Here is a 24,676-nt window from a genome sequence, read left to right as displayed (position 1 = left end):
CCTCCATCCACAGCGCAGTCCCGGAGCACTCCGTGACTCCAGGGAAGTTTAGAACCACCCTCGTTTCAATTTAACCTATCTTCAGTTTATAAGGCACAAGAGATTTCCAGGAATTCCAGCCCTAATTCAGAAAGTACAAGTGTTCTCCCCATCTCATTTATTGCACTTTTGCCCCTAAGACCTTGGCCTGAACACAAATATTTGTCTCAGTTGGAGTCCTCCTTGTGCTGGCTCCTAGACACCGACTTTTCAAGCTTCTAAGGCAATTAAGGGGCACTAAATTCTGAATTAGACATGCTGTCTTTTCAGCTCTCAGTCTTCTAAAGAAAGGAGGTACTGAGTAAGAGTCCCTGAATAAAGGAAACAGACACACAAACTGCCATGAAGAGGAAATCAATCTGTGGCTTAGAAGCCAAAGAGCAAACATCAAGGCAGCCCGTCACTTCAGTGTGCTCTTGAGATCCCAGCCCGATTGGTTCAGACTCAGCGTTCAGAGCCCAAGGAGTTTTACCACCATCTGGAACAGCTGTGGCAATAGAAAGAGACTGGCCTGCCCAACGCTTTAATCTACGATGGCTCCTTCAACAGTTCCATTTATCTATCTGAAAGGTTTAACACGAAGGCATCGTCAGCAGCTATCATGCAAGGGCAATCACGGGGGCTGGTGTGCTTTAAAACATGTGCCCTCGGGTGTGGCCGACAGCTGGGCCAGACAGACAACTGCTGTGCAGACAGACATGAAATCGTGACTCCAGATCTCACTTGGCACCCCGGTCAAAGGGTAACACGCCACAGTCAACCAAAAGAGCTTACTTTTGAGAATAGACAAGAGACTGTTGGTACCAGGGCAGAGCGTGGTAGGACAGCATTTGCCTAAGTCATGGATTCAACCCCGAGCACCACTAAAAAAAAAAAAAAAAAAAAAAAAGGGCAGAAAGAATTCAACCAGGACAAGACCTGAGAAACAGGACAACCCGTGTCAACCAAACACTCAACACCCCACTTAGTACAGATTTTATAATACTGCTTTCTGCTCTGTTCTCTTTCATGTGTGCAGTGATTTGTGTGATTATTAAAGACCACAGAAAAGATGAAAAATAGTTAAAACTGAAACGGCGTACTGTTCCCGACCATAAAAGAACTGTAACACACCATAGCATGTATTTCTTGCCTCTCACTTAGTTCCACCATCACTCTGGCTTGTCGTCCAGCAATCGCCATTCTGCTTGCCTTAAATCCAAATTCACATGTCCGCTCAGAGTCGAGGCATTTGGAGCACTTATCTGCACGCTTTGGTTTTCAAAGCAGATTCAGACCCACCTATTTCAGACTTGACAATTAAGCTACATTCAGATAGTCTTCCTGGCATCACACAATGGAGAACTGAGGAACACCCTCCCCATAAACCACTGGAACATCTGTCGGAGATAGAAAATTAGACAGGTGTGGTTGAGGAGGGGAGGATACACCTTCTGAATATCTAGAGTTGGGGCTGGCAAGATGGATTAGTGGATAGAGGTGCTTGCTTTCAAGCCTGGCAATCCCAGACCCAAGTAATAAAAGAAGAGAACCAACTCCCGCAAATTGTCCTCTGAATGTTACACACACTGTCACACACACACACACACACACACACACACACATTCACATACATAAAGAGAAAGTAGTTAATTAATTAATTAATTAATTAATTAATATCTTGAGTCATGGTCACACTCTGTATTTGAAATCATCTCCAATTCCTTCCTGGTCAATATGTACTTATCAGCATGCTCTGACATTCTCAAGTCTTCTTAGATAAAGAACATTTCCTGATGGAGGAGTTACTTTCATTTAATAAAGAAACTGCCTTGGCCCATTTATAGGCCAGCCCTTAGGTGGGTGGAATAAACAGAGAGAATGCTGGGAGAAAGAAGCTGAGTCAGGAGTCGCCATGATTCTCCCTCTCCAGACAGACGCAGGTTAAGATCTTCCCTGGTAAGCCAGCTCATGGTGCTACATGGAATATTAGAAATGGGTTAGATCAATATGTAAGAGCTAGCCAATAAGAGGCTGGAACTAATGGGCCAGGCAGTGATTAAAAGAATACAGTTTCCATGTAATTATTTCGGGGCATAAGGTAGCCATGCGGGCGGCTGGGTGCCGGGGACGCAGCCCCACCACTCATATTACAACAATTTCCCATCTAAGATTCCAGATTTCTTGCACTCATTAACCGAAGAGAAAAAAAAAAGTTATTATATTGCTGAGGCTTAAAAAATAAAATGTTGGGCCGGGCGGTGGTGGCACACGCCTTTAATCCCAGCACTCGGGAGGCAGAGGCAGGCGGATCTCTGGGAGTTCGAGGCCAGCCTGGTCTACAAGAGCTAGTTCCGGAACAGGCACCAAAGCTACAGAGAAACCCTGTCTCGAAAAGACCAAAAAAATAAATAAATAAAAAATAAAAAAATAAAATGTTGCCTTTAAAAAATAAATGTAGATTTCTTGAGTTTAAAAAGTCAAACAGATACTGTGGATTTAATAACATACACTTATAATCCCAGTGGTCGGGAAGCTGAAGCAGGAAGACCTTCAGTATTGATGTCAGGCTGAGTGAAACAGAATGTTTGAGCTCAGCCTGGGTTATGTAGCAAGACATTCTCTTAAAACAAAACCAAAAATAATAACAAAAGAACACACAACTTTTCAAGGAAAAATAAACATTTAAAATCTAGAAAATCAGCCGGGCGGTGGTGGCGCACGCCTTTAATCCCAGCACTCAGGAGGCAGAGGCAGGCAGATCTCTGTGAGTTGGAGACCAGCCTGGTCTACAAGAGCTAGTTTCAGGACAGGCTCCAAAACCACAGAGAAACCCTGTCTCGAAAAACCAAAAAAAAAAATAAATAAATAAAATAAAATCTAGAAAATCAGGCGAGGAGATAGCCCAGTGGCAGAACACTTACTTGCCTAGCAAGTACAAGGCCCTAAGTTCAAACCCCAATATAACAATAATAATAACAATAAATTTAAGAAAATTGAGAAAAAAAGAGAAAAATTGAACTTACCCAGATTTCACAACCCAAGTAAAACTGATGTGACTATTTTGGCGCAGTAAAATTTTTGGCACAGCCCAAATTTTTGCATAAAAACTTGTAAACATATATGCTTACACAGATAAAGAATGTTCTAGAATTATAGCCATATACAATTGTCCGTATGGTGTCCTTAACCCTCAGCATTTTATTGTCGACACTTTCTATAGACATTCATTGTCTTTCTATAAAGTTTGAATAGTTGCAACAAACACTACAAAAACCATTTGTGAGGAAGCATATTTATTTGTGCTTGTTAAGTAACCAATTACATAGTAGGCATGCATTAGTAATGTGTGAAATATGTCTGGCACCTTACAAAAAAACAAGTTGAAGAATGAAATGCTAAGTCACTCAGCTTTAAACAAGCCGAAGTCAACTCATTCCAAAAGTGTCCTGCTCTGAACGGATTAAGACATCAAACCTGGGGTGGAGCAGGCGGTTCCTCTCTAAAGTGAGTCAGAGAATAGAGGACTCCTCTCAATAGGAAGACGTGCTATTCTCCAGAGATACAGATCATACACAAACCAGGCATCTAACATGTATCTCTGTGTCCCACTGCTTTCAGAGGGCTCAGCCTCCTGTGAAGCCCTGGGGATTCAAAAATGACTAAACCACACTCATTCCTCTCAAGATCTTTCAGGGCTCTTGGTGTGATTCAGATTCAGCACTGGCATTCTGAATGCTTCAGTCCATGACAAGTGGGTGCTGGCCATGAGCAAGACAAAGGCATGAAAGTCAGCCAAGGGAGTAAAACAGTTCACGTCCACTAAATAGATTTTTTTCTTTCCTTATCCTACATGTAAATTTAGTAATACGTGATCAATCAATTCATCTGCCTCCTATGCTGTTGTTATATTTTAAAAACCCTGTTAAGCACTTGCTATGTGCATGCACCGGGCTAGATAGTATGGATACCAAAATGAAAGAGGCACGGCCTCTGTTGTCAGCACACACACATTTTACTGTGGACTACAGATATATGCCAAGCAATCACATTGGGAGAAAATCGTAAATAAAGAATCAGAGAGAAGCTAAGAATGAGCCAGGTGAGAGAGTTTCACTGACTCCAAGAAAAGCGTGTGAGGAAGCCAGGGTATGAGGGAGTTAATCTTAATTGTCAGCGTGATTAGATTTAGCTGCAGTCCTGCATTGCATAAAGAGGACAAATAGGGCTGGAGAGATGCTCAGCTGTTGTTGAAGTGTGAGCGGCGGGGCTGCGTCTCTGGCACCCGGCCGCCCACATGGCTTATGCCCCAAAATAATTACACGGAAATTGTATTCTTTTAAACACTGCCTGGCCCATTAGTTCCGGCCTCTTATTGGTTAGCTCTTACATATTGATCTAACCCATTTCTAATATTCTGTGTAGCCCCACGAGCTGGCTTACCAGGGAAGATCTTAACCTGTGTCTGTCTGGAGTGGCAGAATCATGGCGACCCCTGACTCAGCTTCTTTCTCCCAGCATTCTGTTCTGTTTACTCCACCCACCTAAGGGCTGGCCTATAAATGGGCCTAGGCAGTTTCTTTATTATTTAACCAATGACCTTCCTCCATCAAGCTGTGAAGAACTTGCGCTAGTCTTTCAAGGGACTGCAAGTGGGTTCCCAGCACCCACTCAGGTAGCTGACAACTACCTGTAACTCCAGCTCCAGGGGAGTCCACGGCCTCTTCTGGCCTCCTCGGGAACCTTCACATATCCATACACACATACAAGTCATGGTTTTTTGGTTTTGAATAAATCCTTTTCTAAAAGAGCAGAAAGCAAAACACCAGCCAGCCTTCCCCTTCCTCCACTTTCTAACTACAGACGCACTGTGACCAGCTGCCTCCCCCCTGCTGCCTTGACTTCACCAGCTCGGTGGACTGTACTCTTCCCAGATATTTTGTCACTGAAAGGAGAAACTCAACAGCTGGTAGGGGAGGAAAAGCAGGGGGAGAGAGGTTAGAAAAGATGTTCTAATTCAGGACTGGCACAAGCGCAAACTCAAAAGAAAGCAGGCTGTCTACACAGTACACGTGACATGACATGTAAAACTGACGCGACATGTAAAATCCAGGCAAAGCATATCAAGCAATGAATACAAGCGAGGAGACAGACCCATCACCCACAGGGGAGTGTAAATCAAGAGACTGGAGGGACAGTTCTCCTGCAGACTAAGTCCTTACTTCATACTTCACTGCAGACATGAAAGGCATGTGGTAAGACCTCACCACATATCATAACATCTCATTCTCTACACAAAGGTAGACAAGTTCTTCTGGTCAAAAGCCAGTCCCTCCACAAGGCTCCAAATTCATCCATCCTTGTCCTAGGAAGGATGCTGGGACAAGGCTGAAACATCTATCCTCCCTGGAAGAAGATTTGAGTACCTTGAACTCTCCCTCATACCACCAAGTTCCTCTTGCCTGGTGTACCTCTACAAGCAAGCAACTATCCTCTTGTCTGTTACAGCAACTTTCAACAGCCAGGACTAAGGGTACACAACTGTCATCCCACCCACAGGGAAGCTGAAGCAGAAGGATCAGTTTGTGATCCACAGCAAGTTCCTATTTCAAAAACAAACCATCGAAACAAACAAACAAAAAGGTTCATTCATCCTATCCACACACACATAAACCCTGCAAATAGGTATCAAACTCTTAAAATCAGTAAGAAAGGGGGGCTTCTTTCCCCACAGAGCCTGCAACAGAAAACAGTGTGACAACTTTATTATAGCCCTAGGGAGATATACTAAAGTCTACAGAGCCCCAAAACAATACGTGGATATTATCTGAACCTGTAAAGTTATAGCAATTTAATAACAGGGTAATAGCAAAGAAGACAAAACATAAACAGAAAAACAAACACAGGAAAGAACCCAAGCTGAATGTGTTGCCACACGCAGCCATGCTCTTGAAACAGTATGTTCTGCTGGCGCCAGGTTTTGCCCCCAGCTCACTGACTGCTTCTTCTCAGGCTCCTGTGGTGAACCCTTTTACTCTTCACACTAAAGTTACTTAGTCTTCCTTTTCTTCTTACTTCATCACAGACTGCCATGGCTATAAATTACAACTGTAAAGGGCAGCTCCAGATTAAATCTACAACTTGGACCACACTTTGATCACACAGCTCAAATTGCAGCAATTCTTCTCAGCGATCTCAGATAATTTTATACATTCAAATGTAATTTATTTACAATTGTGTGTGTGTGTGTTTGTAGGCATTCTGTGCACATGTATATGCAGCTGGGCTTGCCCATGGAGACCAGAAGTTAACAACAGGTAGTGTCTTCCTCTATTGCTTTCCATCTTGAGAGTCTAACCATTCTGGCTAAACAGACTTGACAGCAGGTCCCCTGGATCCTCATGTCCCTGCCTGTCATGTCACAAACATTACAAACACAAACCACCACACCTTGCTTTTAGTTGAGCCCTAGGAATCGAACTCAGGAACTCGGGATTATGTAGCAAGAACTTCACTGAATCATTTCCCCAGCCTCTTGACACTTTTCTTCCTACAAAACCCTCTACACACTCATTCAAACCAGCCATCCTTACTCTCTTCTTTTCTTTTGTTTTTATGTCTAATCCCATAGGCAGGTGATCCCACTGATTTATCTCTAAGATATTCTAAACCTGCCCACTCTTCTCCAGCTCTCTTGCTAATGCTCTATTCAACATCACCACCACCACCACCATCATCTCTTTCCTGAACTCCCACACCATCCTTTTAAGTGGTCTCTACGCCTCTCTTTCATCATCTTCTGCCCTGCGCATCACAATGCAAGAGTAATAATCAAGTAGGAACTGTATAAAACCATCTTTGTGTTGGTTTCCCACTGAGGTTCGAGTGGAATACCCTTCTCAGGCTATGAAGATCTTTATGATATTGTTCTCTCCTGTTTCTCTGATTTCACTCAACGCTCTCTTAATCGTTCTGTTGGTCATCCTCTGTTCCAGCTCCCTTAATCCAACAAGTTGACATGTCTCTAGGACTTTCTGCAAACCACCTAAACCACACATTCCTTCTCTTCTGTTCTTCCTAATGCCTCCCCATCCTTTCGGCTTCAGTTTAAATGTCATAATCAGCAAGAATCTTATTCCTCAACATTGCTCACGGTGCATCTGCCCTTTGATTCTCCGTGCCAGAGCCTTGTTTGTTCCCTTTGGTACATGACAGTTTATAAACATGTTAGTTAATTGTTCATATAAAGGCTTTGGTGTTCGTCAGCCCTGGAAAATAAGTTCTGCGGAAGCATGAACAATAATCCGTCAACTGCTTCAGTCTCGGTCCTAAAAGAAAGTGATTGGCCCAGAGATGGATGCCAAATCCAGCAGCTGGCAGTAAAATGGATCAAAACGGAGGACAAGACTGGACATCAGAAAGAGATGGAGAGATTCAGACAGAAATTGAAATGAGACAAGGAGCTGGAACTTTAATCAGTTACAGCAGAGATAAGGAGGGGAACATCAAGTTATCCAGAAAAAGGTCTTTCTAAGAAACACCTGAAAACAAAGTCCCAGAAGAATCAAATCTGGTGCGATGGAGGATGATATTAGTCTGAGGTGGGATGAAGCTGAGGTTCCAACCAGGCGGAGGAGCACAGCGGGCAGCTCACTAGCCTGACTTTAGACTTCAGGGAAAGGGTCTGGCACAAACAAAACTTTCAATAATAATTATTCTAGGAAGGCACAGATATTGACATTTTTACAATGTAGAGCTTCCAGAATACTCAGAGTGCCCGATCAAAACACCTGCACCTAAACCCATTGTCCGGTAGTCAATGCAGCAGCATGCCCCTCCTCTCCAGCGCGGATCAATACACAATGGGAGGAAGCACATCACAATGGCACCACCCCACAATGGCACAGCAAGCTCCATGGTAGCCACAATCCTTCTACTTCTCCCTTCTGGGTTATCTCAAGTCTTCCTGGATACAGCTGGCCCCCTTCCTAACAAACACCAGTCCATAGCTCCACACGGCTGGGCTCCTCACAAGGCTGACTGATCTCAGATGCGCTACCCATTCAAGATCTCTCCCTGAAACATATCAAAACACAGGCTAACATCGTCTTCCTCAGAACATGTACCGAAGATAAAAAACTCTTATCATTTTCTCCTTATAGAGAGACCTCTTTTTTTCTTGCCTGGGATGCAGGTAGAAAGAAATAACTCTTTGAGCAACATTTAACTCCAAGTAAAGTAGTAAACCAGAAAGGCAGGATAGACCCACAATTTGAGTCATTATCTACTTTTATTATAATCCATGAGCATATTACCATGCATGTTCCTGCTGTGTTCATTTGATCCCACAGCAGAATCTGCTTTAACAAGCAAAGTTCACTTGCCAATAGGATGGTATAAAGCTCTAAATATTTTCACATAGACAACATATTTATCTTTATTTTATGTGCACTGGTGTTTTGCCATGGGTGTCAGGTCCGCTGGAACTGGAGTCACAGACAGTTAGGAGCTGTCGTGTGGGTGCTGGGAATTGAACTTAGGTCCTCTGGAAGAGCAGTCAGTGCTCTTAACCACTGAGCCATCTCTCCAGCCCCTGACACATATTTCAGCCGATTTCCAGCCTAATTTGTTTCTACTGCTGTGTTAAACCCATAATCAAAGGTAACTTGGGAAGAAAAGGGTTTACCTTATCTTACAGCTTATATAGTCCATCACAGAGGGAAGTCAGGGCAGGAACCTGGAGGCGGGGACTGAAGCAGAAAGCAAGGAAGAGTGCTGCTTACTGGCTTGCTCCTCAGGCACACTTCAGGTACCTTTCATTGTCTTCCCAGGAATCCCAGCCCAGGGGTAGCACTGCTCACAGTGGGCTGGAAACTCCGACATCAACCATTCATAAGGAAAATTCCCCCCAAAGACTGGTCTATGGGCCAATCTGATGGAGGCATTTTCTCAGTTGCAGTCCCCTCAAGTCAAGTTGACCAAAAAAAAAAAAAAAAAAGAGAGAGAGAGAGAGAAAAGAAAAGAAAAAGAAAAACCCACTAACCAGAACATTACACTTCCTGTACCAGTCCAGGCATTTAGAAGGGCAGGGGGCTAGGGAGCATTTACACATGATAAAAGTTCACTTTGTGGGCTAGGACCCTAGCTCACTGGGCAGAGCCATTGCTATGCAATTATGACCTAATTCCGTTCAGTTACTCATCATCCACGTGAAAAGCCAGGAGCCACAGTGTACGTCTGTAACCTCAGCACCAAGGGCGTGGAGGCAGGAGGATAACTAGTCAGCCAGCCTAGTGAGAGACTCTGGTTCAAAACACAAGGTGGAGATCAACTAAGGAAGATCCATGACATCAACCTCTAACCTACACCACACACACACACACACACACACACACACACACAGACGGGCTTTGTGCTTGAGGTGATCATTTCAATTAGCTAGGCTGGGATGCTTACAAAGACAGAATGAAGCAGCCTCTCTGCGTGAACATGATTCTGTCAATCTCACAAAACCACTCCAAATGGCTAAGCACCGGAACACTCTTCATTCACTCCTCCGGGGATTCAACCACTCAATAAAAAGCATAAGAGCTATTGTGCTCCGGGCTCTGTAGAAACAAAACTTCTGAAAAACAAAACTTCTCTCTTGAAGTATGGACATAATCTTGCAAAAAACATAAAACACAAATGATTAAGGGCTTATGACGGGAAAGCACTATACCAAACACACAGGCAATAATTCATTTGAGCTTTGTGAAACGTATACAATCAGCTACCACCAGACAGTCCACGGAGGAGGAAATTGAGACCTCAAGAACAAGCCAGGTGGCAGTGGTGCACACCTTTAATCCTAGCACTTAGGAGGCAGAGGCAGGTGGATCTCTGTGAGTTCGAGGTCAGCCTGGTCTACAGAGTGAGTTCCAGAAAAGCCGAGGCTACACTGAGAAACTCTGTCTCAGAAAAGAAGATCTCAGGAAAATCTCCAAGAGGAAGATATTCTAGAAACAGGGAATGGATAAAAAGCCCAACTCCACCCTCTCTATTTTACTACTAAGTAGAGTGGTCACATGCTTAATCATCAAAATAAACACATTTTTGTGGAGAATAGACAGTATGAAAAATTGTAATGATTTCACAGCATTTAAATATTTAACAGTCAACAAAATGGTTTTGTTATATGCAGTTAAAATGTTTTCAAAGTTATTCTAAATATGAAATTCTAAACAGATGCATTAAGATATACCTTGCATAGGGGACTGGAGAGATGGCTCAGTGGTTAAGAGCACTGGCTACTCTTCCAAAGGATCCGGGTTCAATTTCCAGCACCCACATGGCAGCTCACAGCTGTCTGTTAACTCCAGTTCCAGAGGACCTTCGCATTAATGCACATAAAATAAAGTCAAATAATTTTTAAAAGGATATACCTTGCATAGAATATACACATCTCTGTGTACTTAGAAATAAAAATGTAGAAAAACTTCCTGTAGATTATCAGAAAATTACAAAATAACACAAGCTGAATAATTTTTCTTGGCACCCATTCACATCCTCTAAGTCACTGTAAAGCTTCTAAACACTGAGAATCACAGAGCTCAGCTTGGAACTCAGCCCAAACAGCTGGTGCAACCAGCAGTCAGCCGGGGCGGCAGTGTCAAATACTTCTCCCCTCGCTACCCAAGACATGAATGGCTCAGTCAACCTCGACCACACAGATTTAATCAACCAGCAGGCACCACGTACATCATCCGTGAAAAGCAAAGAAAAGTCGGGCGAGTGCTTGCCTGCTTCTTTTTGGATGTATCCACACACTGAGAAGAGAGTCTGTTCGTTGTGTTTTGCAGCTTGCACACTGAGAGACCACGCTGGACGCTAGGAGCCAACAGCAGCGTCCCTAAGATCCTGCTGCTGTTAGTGCAACTGGCTCAGTGGGTAAGAGCCATTCCACGGCAAGCATGAGGACCTTGGTTCAGATCTTCAGCGTCCACATAAAAAGGCAGGTGTGATCATGAGCAGGCATGTAACCCCAGCACTATGTGGGGAGGAGACAGGAGAATTGCTGGAGCTTTGTGGTCATCAGCCTCATTCTCTGCTCAATAGAGACACTGTCACAAGGTACCAAGTGAGTAACCAGTAGAACAGGACACTGGACAGCCTTCTCTGTCACACACTGTCTCTCTCTCTCTCTCTCTCTCTCTCTCTCTCTCTCTCTCTCTCACACACACACACACACACACACACACACATGGTAATTGCTAACTCACTAGGAATGTAGAACATGGACACGGGAATGTTCCAACCCTGTCTTCGGCACATCGGGACACACGGTCATCAAATGACTGAATTATACTTGCTTGTCAACAACTGTAACAGGAAGCAGACGTCCAAAGAACCTACCACAAGAAAACTTCAAACACGTGTGGGAGGCATCGCCTCTGGCTCGGCTCATAAGGAAAACGTTTCTGTTGTTCAGCCATTCATTATGAGAAATTTCAAGCACACAGAAGAACAATGTAATGAGCCCTTGTGCACCTAAGATTCCCACTAAACCACTATCTGTCCTTAGAAGCTCTTGCTTCATGCATGACACCCCCCACTTGGATTAGAGTTCTTTGAAGCAAAGCCCAGACGTCATATGATTTCATCCGCACTTGTTCCAACACGCATTCCTGACTGGTAAGAAAGCTACATATATGATCTCAAAGCCATGACTTCCTAGGGGAAGGAATGCAGGAAGCATGAGGGTCTGGAGGTGGAAAGGTAGGAAGGGAGGACTTGGTAAAGCCTGTGTGAAGTGTGTGAAGAAAGACCCAGGCAGAAGCACAAACATGGAAAATAAAAAATTTAAAAAAAAAAAAAATGCCCATGATCCAGACAGGAACTGAGACTGACGTCTAAACTTCCTAGGCTGACTGTCTCTGGTTCACCTGAAGAAGCCACCTTGGCAATGACCCTCCAGAAAATAGCCACGGCTCAACACAACGCCGCACCGCCGAAGAGCACGCTGTGCTCTCCCGTCGCTCGACAGAGGAACTGTATGTGCCGGAACCCACAGAGGCTGGCCAAGCATCTCTTCTCTGCCAGAACACCCTGGCCACACAGATAAGCTGACCAGAGTCCTATCCCGGGGTAAGAGGAGATGCTAACTCAGTCGGCTCCCTGCTGACTCAGGCAGAAGGTTCTCTCAGCCTCCCTCGCCAGTGTCCATCTGGCTGCATGCGACGCCTGCCTGCTGAGAGAGTTGGCAGTATGCCTAGGGGCAGGAAGAGAGTAGTAAGGCTTGCACACTGAGGACTCGGCTGCATGTTTGCATGTTAGACTCCCCAGTGTGTGTGATTCATCCCAAACGTGAACTGAAACCCTCCCTCATTTCATCTTTCCTTTCAGATTTCTACACATAAATTCTGTCTAAAACTGACAGTGTAGGCCCCAAGAAAGAAGAAAGTGTGACTGATGACACAGAAGGGAAAGTCTTGGGAATGGTGTTTACTCTCTCTCTCTTCCCTCCCCATCTTGTCTTCTGCTCCCGGGGTTAATGTATGATTGATGGTTGAAATGGAACCCTGTATCCTGTCAAGCTCCTGAGGTCATCAAAATTTTCTATAACAGAATCAGACTTGAGTCAAGGATGCAGAGGCCTCAGATGACCCCAGCGGATAAGAAATGGTTTGGGGATGCTAAGTCACAGCTCTGTGGGGGAGCCTTGGAGATCACCCCAGAGGGAAGTAGAGCCCCTTGGCTTTCTCAGCAGAAGGCTTTCTCCAGCCAGCTCTCTCCAGAACAAAAACAACCCTGTCAGAAACCATAAACAGTCAAGAAAACATGCAGGCAGACAAAGCTAGGCCATTCAGTGGTCCCAGCATGGTCTCCTCCACCCCTCTGGATCATTGACCGAACAACTGAGAGGATCTGTTGTAAAAATTGGCAGGAAGAAATCTCTGCAGAAGGAAAAGGGGATGAAGACAAGTTCATGCCCCAAACATCATTCTTTCCTTTTCATCTGGAAAGCTTGTGGGGACCAGCATAGCAGGTAAGACATTTAAAAATCAGCGTACACAAAGCAGGCACGATAATGCATGCCTTTAATCCCAGCACTCAAGAGGCAGAGGCAGGGGGATCTCTATGAGTTCCAAGCCAGCCTGGCCAACCTAGGTAGTTTTAGGCCAGCCAGGGCTGCAGAGAAAGGAATGTGACCTCCTAGGAAAAGAAAATCAAAGGAACTATCTTCCAGTCATTTTAAGAGCTGTCGGGCAGAAAGGGAGGATATCTGTCCTAAGCTATTCCAGGAGGCAAAGGAACAAGGGACAGCCTTTCATGTCACTTCAAAAAGGGACTTTCCAGGTTAGGCATGCAGCTCATGAACCCTGGCTTAGAACCCCAGAACTGCCGGGCATAATACCCCACAGCTGTGACCCCAACACTAGAGAGACAGAGGTAGGGGAACTGGAAATTCAAAGTCATCCTTACCTAGCTTAAAGCGTGCAAGCTTGGGACACTTAAGATCTTTCTCAATCAATCCACCAGCCAACCAATCAGCCAAGAGAGCTTAGCTTTCTTCACAACTACTAGTCCAACAACTAGGGGAGTGTTTTCAGTCCATCATATCTTCTTTCTACTTCCCCAAGTGGCTCTTCCTTCACTCCTCTGCAGAGGTTGACCTGGCCTCTACCCGGAGCCTGCTCTCTCCCTGTGCCGCTCATCCCATCCTAGTCCAGAAGTGTCTGGCTTCAAGGGCTTCTTCTCTGCTAAAGCCAAGTCTCTGGAGTCTGACCTAAGTTTTTGTCCTGGTGATGGCTCACCTTCCAGGATCACACTTCTCTAATCTACTGTCATCTTTGCTGTCACGCAGTTAATAGTTGCCTTCTACCCACACTGGGGACCCCCTTTGCCTACCCTCAACTCTCGGTGCTCCCCAGCTGTATCAGTTTATCTTGCTTCTCTCAGCTCTGATCCTGCGCTGCGGTACCTCTGCCTTCGAGTCTGCACTGTGAGGACACCTTCCTGCTCAAATAGTGCCCCTTCGCTTATTCGACCCCTGCTCATTCTCCACGTGACAGTTCCATGGTGTGTGTGTGTGTGTGTGTGTGTGTGAGAGAGAGAGAGAGAGAGAGAGAGAGAGAGAGAGAGAGAGAGAGAGAGAGAGAGGCCAGAGGCATCTGGAAGAGTCCAGAGCAGAGAGAGAAAGAAGTAGACTTTATGAACATGGCCAGCAGACTGAATATGGCTGGGCTATGTGCAAGAGAAGAGAGACTACCAGGGGATGGAGAATATAGAAAATATTGTGAAAACAGCAGAAGCAGGAACCTACAGACTATCTGGGTTATGAGAAAGATGAGTAGCTGACTGAAGGGAAGTCCGTGAGCTGGAGGGAGTTTAAGGAAAGAGAGGAGGTGAGAAGGGCTAGGATGCATGTTCTTTGAAATGTGTACCAGGAACTTGAGCTACAGAGGGAGCCTGGAGACCAGCATGAGCTTTGATCTGCTGATAGGCAGCACAGGCCCCTTCTGGCAGAGAGGTAGGGGAAATGACTCCCTTTGGTAGACTGAATCCTACTTCACAAGTCCCCCAAGAATGCTGGCTTTTATCTGACTGCTAGGAATCCTCTTATAGGCCATGACGAGCTCATTTCTGGATATCCAGCCTGCCTTTTGGGGTTTGGGGAACTGGAATTTCCTTTGGACCTGACACCTGTCACCTCATCTTCATCACTCCCTTCTCTCCACCGCTGAGCCCTGACTTTTCCTCTACATCTAGCAATCTGTTGATCCACTGTTTTGAAAATATGGCTGCCCTGTACTAAGATGGAAGCACCGAGAAGGTAAGGGACTATGGTAGTTTGAAAGAAAATGGCCCCCAAAGAGAGTGGCACTATCAGGAAGTGTGGCCTTGTTGGAAGAAGTGTTCTGTGGGGGCGGGCTTTGAGGTCCCTCTGACTCTGCTTCCCTCAGCGTGACTATCAGTTGGCTTCCTGTTGCCTCTGACTTTCAGCTCCAGCACCACGTCTGCCTGCACACTGCCATGCTCCCTGCCATGATGATAATGGACTGAACCTCTGAAACTGTAAGCGAGCCAGCCCCAACTAAACAGTTTCCTTTATAAAAAGCTGCTGAGGTCATGGTGTCTCTTCACAGCAATAGAAACCTAACTAAAACAGGGACACGGTTTGTTTTATTGTACAGTCACCAGAGTCTAATAAAAATGAAGTGTGTTTGCTGGATATAAAAAGGAGAAAGAAAAACAGAAAGGGAAAAGAAAGGGAAGGTAGTGAGGGGAACAGGAAAGGGGAAAGGAGAGGAAGGGGGGGGAGGTAAAGAAATTTCTCAGAAATGCCCTAAATTCTCCCTTTTTTTGTTTCTTTTTGATCTATATATTTTCCCTTCCTCAAATTTTACGGATCTACTTTACCAACTCTTTTTTAAATTTTATTTTATGTGTGTGGCTGCTTGACCTGTATATGAATCTGTGCACCTCATACATATGGTGCCCACAGAGGCCCAAAAAGGGTAACTCCCTGAGACTGGAGTTACAGGTGGTTGTGAGCCACCATGTGAGTGCTGGGAATCAAACCCAGGTCCTCTGGCAAAGAAGCCAGGGCTCTTGACTGCTGAGCCACCTCTCTAGCCCTCTCTTTACAGGTCCTTAAGGGGATGGTAATTACTTATTTAGTGACCCTGGACAAAGGTACTGTGATGGTTGGCCCCATCAGCTTGACCAAACCTAGAAATACCAGCAGACACATCTCTAAGAGATTGTCTTAAATGAACTGATACTGGAAGACTCGCCTTAATTGTGGGTACTACCCCTCCCTCATCAGGGGCTCCTGAACTACACGGAATGAAGAAAGTGAGCACAACGCTGGCATGCATGCATTTCCTGTTGCTCTCTGACCCTGGCTGTGGATGAGAGTTAACCACTTGCTTTAAGTTCTTATTGCCTTGACTTCCTGCCATGATGAATCGTTACCTTGAACTGTGAGCCAAAGAAACCCTTTCTTCCCTAAGATGCTTTGCCAGGGCCCTTTATTACAGGAATAGGAAACGACACTAAGCTAGGTGCATCTTAAAAAATAAAGGAAGATGCTGGTCTGAACCAACTATAGAATATGAAACATCCTCAGAAAAATCACGAATTCGACCGAAAGGAACCCTGCAGGTACAGGAATTGGGAGTTAAAATGGCTGGCTTGATAATAAACAGGAAAATACGCCGGGCGGTGGTGGTGCACGCCTTTAATCCCAGCACTTGGGAGGCAGAGGCAGGCGGATCTCTGTAAGTTCGAGACCAGCCTGGTCCTACAAGAGCTAGTTCCAGGACAGGTACCAAAACCACAGAGAAACCCTGTCTCGAAAAACCAAAAAAAAAAAAAAAAAAAAAAAACAGGAAAATAAAGTTACATGGCAGCAAATGATAATTTGTAGAACATGTTCTTAATGTAAAAATGTTCAGGGATCGGCTCCTTTGCTGCCTGGAGGTTGGCAAACAAAGGCAGAGTGAGGTCCAACTTCTCCCCGGCGTGGACACGGGCATTCATGCTCAGTGTTACACACCAGCAAAGGAGCTCAGAACCAGCGCAGAATTTTTAAAATGAGTGTGCCAGCCTCTACAAGGTCTCACTTACAGTGTTTCAAAAAATCAAAGAACTTAAAATAAGGAAGGCTCTGGTGAATTCTGGAAGAAAAGGGTTTCTTCTTATTTATTTATTTATTTCCAGGCTTATTTACATTACCATATGGGGATAAGTGTATGTGCATGTGTGTGTGTGTGCATGTGTGTGTGTGTGTGTGTGCGCGTGTGCGCATGCGCACACAGGTATCTTTGAAGACCAGAAAAGGGTATCAGATCCCCTGGAGCTGGAATTACAGGCAGTTGTGAGTCACCTACTCTCAGCGATGGGAACTGAACTCAGGCTCTCTGAAGGAGCAGCAAACGTTCTTAACCACTGAGTCATCCATCTCTCCAGCCCTGCAGGAAGCGTTTTAGAGAAGTGCAGAGAAGCCAGGCTCCAGATACTAAGACATAAGTGAACAAAACGAAAATTCCGAACAGCAAAGACACATTTTGAACCGGACACAAAGGCAAGACCCATCCATCCAAATAGAACTAGCTAATAATGGACACAAATGTGAATGAAAACGTCTTTTCCTTTTTCCCCCAAACCCAGAGATGCTGCATTTTCTAAAAAGCAACTGGCAAAGGGAACTGCAATAAGCAGAAATGAAAGCCAGGTGAGAATCAGAGGCCAGCAGGAGGGCAAAGGTGCTGCCAACCGCAGAGAGCAGAGCCAGCCAAGGTGGAAGGGCACCCTCCACCTCAGCACAGTCAACACTAGTTTTGAGCTTGGGCTTCTTCATGCTAAAGCTTTAAAGGAAATCACAGACAACTCAAGAGCTAGGATCTGCCCTGGAACACGACTCTTAAAACCCCAAAGTAAAGCCAGACATGGTGGCACAGGCCTTTGGTCCCAGCACTTGGGAGGTAGAGGCAGGTAGGTCTTTATGCGTTCAAGGCCAGCCTAGTATACATGCTGAGCTCCAGGCCAGCCACGGTTACATAGTGAGACCCTATCCCAAGATAGATAGATAGACAGACAGACAGACGGACGGACAGACAGACAGACACGGTAAACCTCAGGTATTATTGGTCTCCAGAAGGATTTGTTCTAAATGCAGAAGCTTGTTCTACTCTCTCTATCCATTAATCTCTATCAATCAGTCTATCATCTCTCCCCAGTGAGACATTGGTTTAGCAGGTCTAGGGTGTTCATTGTAAATTCAAATTTTGTCTATATATTTTTATTACATTTATTCATACTCGTGTATGCATGTGTGGGCAAGTGCATGCAAGGTTTACATGTAAAGATCAGAGGATAACATACGAGGCCAGTTGCCTCCTTACACTTTTTGAATCACAAAGATTGAACTCAGGTCATCAGACTTGGCAACAAGCATTTTTACCAGTGAGTCATCTTACTGGCCTTAAATATGTTTTTTTTTTAAAGGTAGAGAGACTGAAGACATGGCTCCTTGGTTAAGAATCGCTCTTGTCGAGGACCCTAGTTCAGTTCCAGACATTCACGTAGTGGCTCACAAGTTCCTATAACTTCAGTTGCAGGGGAACCAAAGCATTCTTCTGGCCTGTGTGGTCATCTGCATACATGTATGTATATTCATACACAGACATAAACACACACACACATAAATAATTCATTAAAAGGCAACTCTTAAAAACAAAAGAAATACCAACCATCTCCATGTCAGACTTATTGTCATGGGTAATTTTGATTCAACTTCACTGGATTAGGAATTGCCCAGGTCAGAACTGGGACAGCCCTGGGTACTTGTCTGGTATCTTAAATTCTAGACTAAATTAAATCACCAGTACTAGTACTTTGTGTGTGGCGGGGGGGGGGGTGAGACAAGCAAACAAAGGGAGGGAGGAAGAAGAGGTAGAGAGGAAGGGAGGAAGGAGAGGAGGGGAGGGAAAGAGGAGAGAGGAGAGAATAGTGGGGAGGGGCAGGGAAGAGGAGAGGAGAGGAGAGGAGAGGAGAGGAGAGGAGAGGAGAGGAGAGGAGAGGAGAGGAGAGGAGAGGAGAGGAGAGGAGAGGAGAGGAGAGGAGAGGAGAGGAGGAAAGGAATGATCTATAGAATAAGTGAGGTATACCCCTGTGTATATCAGCAGGGAAGATTCTAGAAACTTTCCAAGAGGAAAGAGGCACCCAGAATGTGAACAGTACCATCCCTCAGACTATGAATCTGAAGCAGAATGGAAAGTGGAAAGGAAAAAGCAGCTAAGTAGCCGGCACTCATCACTGCTCCACGACTGGGGATGCAGCACGACCAGCTGCCTCTACCCCTGCTGCTGCGTCTTCTCTACCACGATGGGTCTCCCTCAGCCTCCCGAACATTCTGGTCAGGTATTTGGTCACAACTACTGCAGAAGTAACTAACACATTCCTGAGCAGGAAACGGGGCTTTGGCTAGACTTTGCATTCAACAAGTCCTAGGTGACTCTCTGAGGCAGCTCGGTGTGTCAGAACCCCTGGTCAAGGCACCAATTGTCTGACTTCACGAGGTTATATATTAACTTACATTAATACTTATACAGATGTGAATCATTTCTCTCTAAAAGCAAAAAAATACCCCCAATAATAATAGCCTTGTTAGCCCTGATTGGTGTTAGCCAGTTTTGTATCTAACCTGCTTTTCCCCTCCACAGATAATTTCATACTTTATTCAATGTATCAATTACTTTTCTCCTTGCTGTGTCAAAATTCCTGACGAGAAAAGGCTTACAGAAGCCACAGCAGAATGCTGCCTGCTGTTCTCCAGCTTGCTCTTTGTGGCTTATCCAGCTACCTTTTCTTTCTTACAGGATTTCTCTGTGTAACAGTCCTGGCTGTCCTAAACCTCGCTCTGTAGACCAGGCTGATCTCAAACTCACAGAGATCCATCTGCCTCTGCCTCCCAAGTGCTGGGATTTAAAGGCATGCGCCGCCACAGCCCGGCTCAGCTACCTTTCTTGAAGGACCCAGGACCATTTGCACATGAGTAGCATCACCCACAGTAGGATGGGCATCAAAAAATGCCCCACAGGCTTACCCACCAGCCAATCTAATAGAGGCAATTCCTCAATCTAGATTCCCTCTGGCCAGGTGCCTCGACTTTGTGTCAAGTTCACCAACACAGGTGAAACAAAACTCAAACATGACCCATGCAGTCTAAAGCATCTATTCGGTGATCTTTTGCAGGAGAAGCTATTCATCCCTGTACCAAGCACAATGACTCCCCGCTGCACACAAAGGGTTGAACACCCAAAACAAGAGACAAACCTTTTGGTTGCAGATCTAAAACATGAGGAAGGGTTTGCTGGGTACTCCTGGGAAAGACACTCCTTCCTGGTTTAAAGAAATAATACCAAGAACCAGAAGAAGAGAAGAATCTCACTTTCCCTTCTGCCTTGTGTTGTGAACATGTGATATCATGATACATAGGGTTACAGTAACATCCTGTGGTCAGAAACAAAAGCCAAGGAAATCGGGAAACCAAGGGATTCCATATAGAGCCAAGGCATAGCTGAACAACTGAACTAGCAGCCCCAGAATTGTGATGGTCTGGTTATTTTCACGGAAAAAGTACTAAAAAAATTATCCGTGTGACCACTTCTGTCAATAGGCAGTTGTATGCACTAGCCAGAATCCCAAGGGATGGAGGAGGAGAGAGAATTCAGCATTTGAGAGCATTTGCTATTCTTACAGAGGTTCCATTTCCAGAACCAACATGGCAGCTCACAAACATCTATAACTCCAACGCCAGGGAATCTGATGCCCGCTTCTGGCCTCCAAGGGCACTACATGCACACGGTGCATATACACATGCAGGCAAACATGCATACACACAAAATGAAATAAAAATTAAATCTTTAAGAAACCAAAGACTCTATAGTCTACCCATCAGCCCTTACCAAAGAACCTTCACAGCTCCAGCATAACAGAAGCTGAGGAAACAAGACGGTTTAGTTCCGATTGGTACGATCCTCATGGCATTGTACCCACCCAGGCCCACTGCAGACACATACCCACTAACACCCGTGACTAAACCTTGGCTAAGAAAAAAGCACCAGGTATTTGAAGAAGGGCCTGGTAAACACTTGAATGATTTGGAACCTTAAGGCTGAGACCTTACACTTATTTTGTTTGTTTTCCGGCAGAGCCTTGTGTTGCTCAGTCTGGCCTTAGACTCCTGGTTCAACTAAGATGACCTTGAACTTTGAGCTTCCTACCTCTGTACCCTGACTGCTAGCCCTCCAGACAAGTGGCATGACACCAGTTTAGGGGCTTTTTGTTCAGGGGATTTTGTCGACGGTGGTTGTGTTTTCAATATAGTCTAGAGATGAGCAAGCTTTATACCAACAGCGCTATCTCCAGCCCTTGCAAATATCATGAAAAGGGTACTGTTTCCAGCAGTATTCCAGCGAGGGTCCTTGCAAAAATATCCTACTCAGAAAATGCAACACTTCTCTCCATGTATTCAAATTAATTTCAAGTTGTTTTATAAATTGAATTAAAATTTATTTTTATAAATGTTCCCTGGAATCTACTTCTTGCCCTGAATAGAAAAACTCCTTGAGCATGTTAGTTCCACGCTTAAGAAAGCTCATGGGACCAGCACGCAGCCATGACAGTATAAGAAGGCCCCTCTCTCTGCACGGGAACATCTGTCCTGATCATTTCCTCTGGTACAGTTGGCTTCTGTGAGTAATAAATTAATCACCGGAACCTGGATGCTTTCAGCAGCTTCAAAGGCTGTCATCCGCAGGCTTGGTGAGGGAAAAAGGGTTTCTGGCTCGAAACACAGAAATACCAGCCCAGCCATGTCACAAAAGCTTTCTGGGATTTCTTTTATTGCCTCTACTGGATGAGAGAGAGAGAGACAGAGACAGAGACAGACAGAGAGAGACAGAGAGAGACAGAGAGAGAGGAGGGGAGGAGGGAGAGAAGAAGAGAGAGAGGGAGGGAGGGAGGGAGGGAGGGAGGGAGGGAGGGAGGGAGGGGAGAGGAGGGGAGAGTTTCAATTTTGTCTCTAGGACATCAGAACTCCTGAACATAGCTCTTAAAACTTTAAGTATCCCGTTTTCATTTTTAGACTTGTGGGGTCTTAACCATTGCCTATCCAGAATTTCCTCCTTCAACAGCTAAAGAAAGTGATAAAGATGTCTTTTTGTCTTTTTTAAATCCCAGGATGTGACTGTCAACCTTGGCTACACAGAGAGCCCCTCCCCCCCCTCAGCAGGGAGCTTTAAAACATAATGATGTTAAGTCCCTAGGGCTCTGATTAATAGCTGCACAGGGGTCTGGGGATTCTGAGGTCTCAAATTTCCCCCAGGAGATTCTAAGGCACAGTCAGGGTTGAGAACCGACCCAAGGTCAAAGGAAAATAGAAGAAAGTGTGACTAAGAGCTACACCCCAGAGAAAAATAATTGTATTTATAGAAAGAGATAAGAGAGAGGATTGGGAAAGGTTCTTCCTACTGCCTAGCACTGCCAAAGCTAATAGGAAATCAATTATCATCAATCAATACTCAATTCAAATGTCTAACAGTGTACATAGAAATGCATATACAGAGGCTAGAGTGATGGCTCAGCGGTTAAGTGCACTGGCTGCTCTTGCAAAAGGCCCAGGTTCAATTCCTAGCACCTACAGGATAGCTCACAACACCTGTAACTCCAGTTCCAGGAGCTCCAGCACCCTCTTCTGGCCTCTGTGAGCACCAGGAATGCATGTGGTACATATATATACACATGCAGGCCAAATGCTTATATGAATTAAATAAATAAATAGATCATTTTTTCAAACGTATATATTGTCTTAGGGTCACTATCAGTGTGATGGAACCAAAGCAACTTGAGGCGGAAAAGGTGGATTTGGTTTCCGCTTCCACATCACTGTTAATCACTAAAGGAACTCAGGACGGAAACTCAAACAGAAACCGTGAGACAGGCTGATGCAGAGGCCACGGAGGAGTGCTGCTTACCGGCTTGCTCCCCATGGCTTGTTCAGCCTTTAATCCCAGCGCTCGGGAGGCAGAGGCAGGCGGATCTCTGTGAGTTCGAGACCAGCCTGGTCTACAAGAGCTAGTTCCAGGACAGGCTCCAAAACCGAAAAACAAAAAAAAAAAAAAAAAAAAAAAAGAAGAAGAACCCAGGGTCAGCAGCCCAGCGGTAGCCCAACCCATATCAGTCATTCGTTAAGAACATGTCCTACAGGCTTGCCTACAGTCAGATCTCCTGGAGGCATTTTCTCAGTTGAGGCTCCCTCCTCTCCTATTACTCTTGCTTGTGCCAAGTTGACATAAAAGTAGGCAGCACACAGACATAGGCATTTCAGGTCAGTTAGGAAAGGTACTACATGGACGGAAGGAAGACAAGGAGGTGATGAGCTTGACCTCCTTCACTCTAAACCTTACCCCTGGGTTTCTACCTTTTTGCACACCTCCCCCACATAGCAATGCCTATCGTGCCTTTGGTCTGGGGTCAGCCAAGTACCACTCAGAGACAAATCTAGCTGACGACTTCTTTTGCTAAGTAAAGATTTATTGAAATAAAACACTCAACTTCATTTGCGGGTCATCAGACCCCTCTGGCCTACAAACCCTGCAGCATTTCCTCTGCAGCCCTGTAGACAAAAGGTTTGCAGATCATCTCTCTCTCTCTCTCATCTGAAATGTAGTTTCTGGTCAAGCAGTTACCGTACTACCCTTTTGTTCTCTTCTCCCTGGGGTCCATCCCAGACATCTGCACCTTAGCCTCTGCCAAACACCTCCCGTTCACCCTCTCAGTCCCAGCAATGGCTTCCCAGGCTCTCAAGGCGGCCCTGGGATATTTCATGGACATTTCATGCCTCTGGCTGAAGCCCACCACTCTGCAATCACCGGAAACAAAAGGCAGCATGAGGCGCTAATGTCAAGGTGAAGTAGCAAGCGTGTACATTTTCCTTGTGCTTCCCCGGGAACTACAACCCAGCTTCCCCTTCCCCTTTCCTTTTCCCTAAGGACACCTCATCTTCAGTTGCTTCACTACCCTGCTCATACCTTTACCTGTTGCCTGTGTTTACTCATTTGGGGCTGCAGCTTGAACCGGGAGCTTTCTCTGCACGAAGCACTGACTCGACACTGACCAAGACCTCAGCGCCAAGGGTGCCTTACAGTTATCCTTCTGCTTCTAGTTCTTGGAAAACCATGCCCTATATCGTAGGAGGGAGGGAGTTTACTCGCCCACCAAGCACCACACCCTATTTGTTTGTTTTCATGTACTTCCAAAACATCAGTTTTTAATTTCACACACAAAAAAGTTATTTTTATGGCACTCAATGGGGGCCATTTCAACTTTTTAAAGTTCTTTGACCGGGCAAGAATAAAATGTGCTTCAGTCATTTTCATCCCCATTGCCCTCTCTCACTCCCTAACCCTTCTCCTTCTCAACAACGTCCCTCCGACCTTCCTATCTTTATCTTTACTTACCTATTTTTTTTCGGTTTGTGTTTGTTTGTTTGTTTGTGACTCACTGAGTTTAATTAGGGTTGTTGGCAGGAGCATGGATGAGAAGTCATTGGTAGGAGTGTGGGCAACTTACCAATGGCTGGACCACAGAAGAAAATGACTTCCCTTCCCCCAGAAGAACTGTTAACTAACAGAAACACCCCTGCCATGTCTCCAGACGTTGCCTAATACACCCTGGGGGCAACCCTGTACTCTCAGTTGAGAGCCACTGCAATATGGAAACTCTTCCAAGCACTGGCTCTGCCTTCTCCCGTTTGACACCATCCCAACCTTCTAAATCCCCACCACTGTCTCAGTGCTCAGGCCTGCAGCTTCATCAAAGGTGATCAGACTGCTCCTCTCCCAACCTGTCTCTGCCAACCTCCCCGTCCCAAGACGCTCACCTATCCTCCAAACTCACAAGTCCCCCACCCATAGCAGATGTGGGGATAACTATATCCTTTAACCTGACCACTTTCTCCTCTAGGTGCTGAGGCTCCTCCAAGAACCCTGTAGGAGAGAGACATTTCACCAAGATGACATGATCCCTCCCCAGCAAGGGCAGCCTGTGTGCTGTACCCAGCTCTATGTCTCCAGATGGGGCACTGATGGGCTGTGGAGCTTTCTGG

The 24,676-nt window shown here is 45.3% G+C and overlaps 1 protein-coding gene across 2 annotated transcripts in view; it reads right to left on the bottom strand.

The window, feature by feature from the left end:
• Map2k6 (mitogen-activated protein kinase kinase 6) overlaps nt 1–24,676 on the bottom strand; it is a 127,895-nt gene that overhangs the window by 62,286 nt on the left and 40,933 nt on the right. The window contains exon 1 of one of the 2 annotated variants that reach the window (XM_057774192.1): nt 10,262–10,365. The exons of the other annotated variant lie outside the window; for it this stretch is intronic. Coding sequence (XP_057630175.1) covers nt 10,262–10,268 — 7 coding nt within the window. The 5' untranslated portion in view covers nt 10,269–10,365. Of the gene's footprint in view, nt 1–10,261; nt 10,366–24,676 lie in introns of those variants that run through there. 2 annotated transcript variants of the gene reach the window in all.

The sequence above is a fragment of the Chionomys nivalis genome, chromosome 7 (genome assembly GCF_950005125.1).
Source record: "Chionomys nivalis chromosome 7, mChiNiv1.1, whole genome shotgun sequence".
Classification (NCBI taxonomy): Eukaryota; Metazoa; Chordata; class Mammalia; order Rodentia; family Cricetidae; genus Chionomys; species Chionomys nivalis.
Note: the sequence above shows the minus strand (reverse complement) of the source record. Positions and strands in the feature narration are given on the sequence as shown.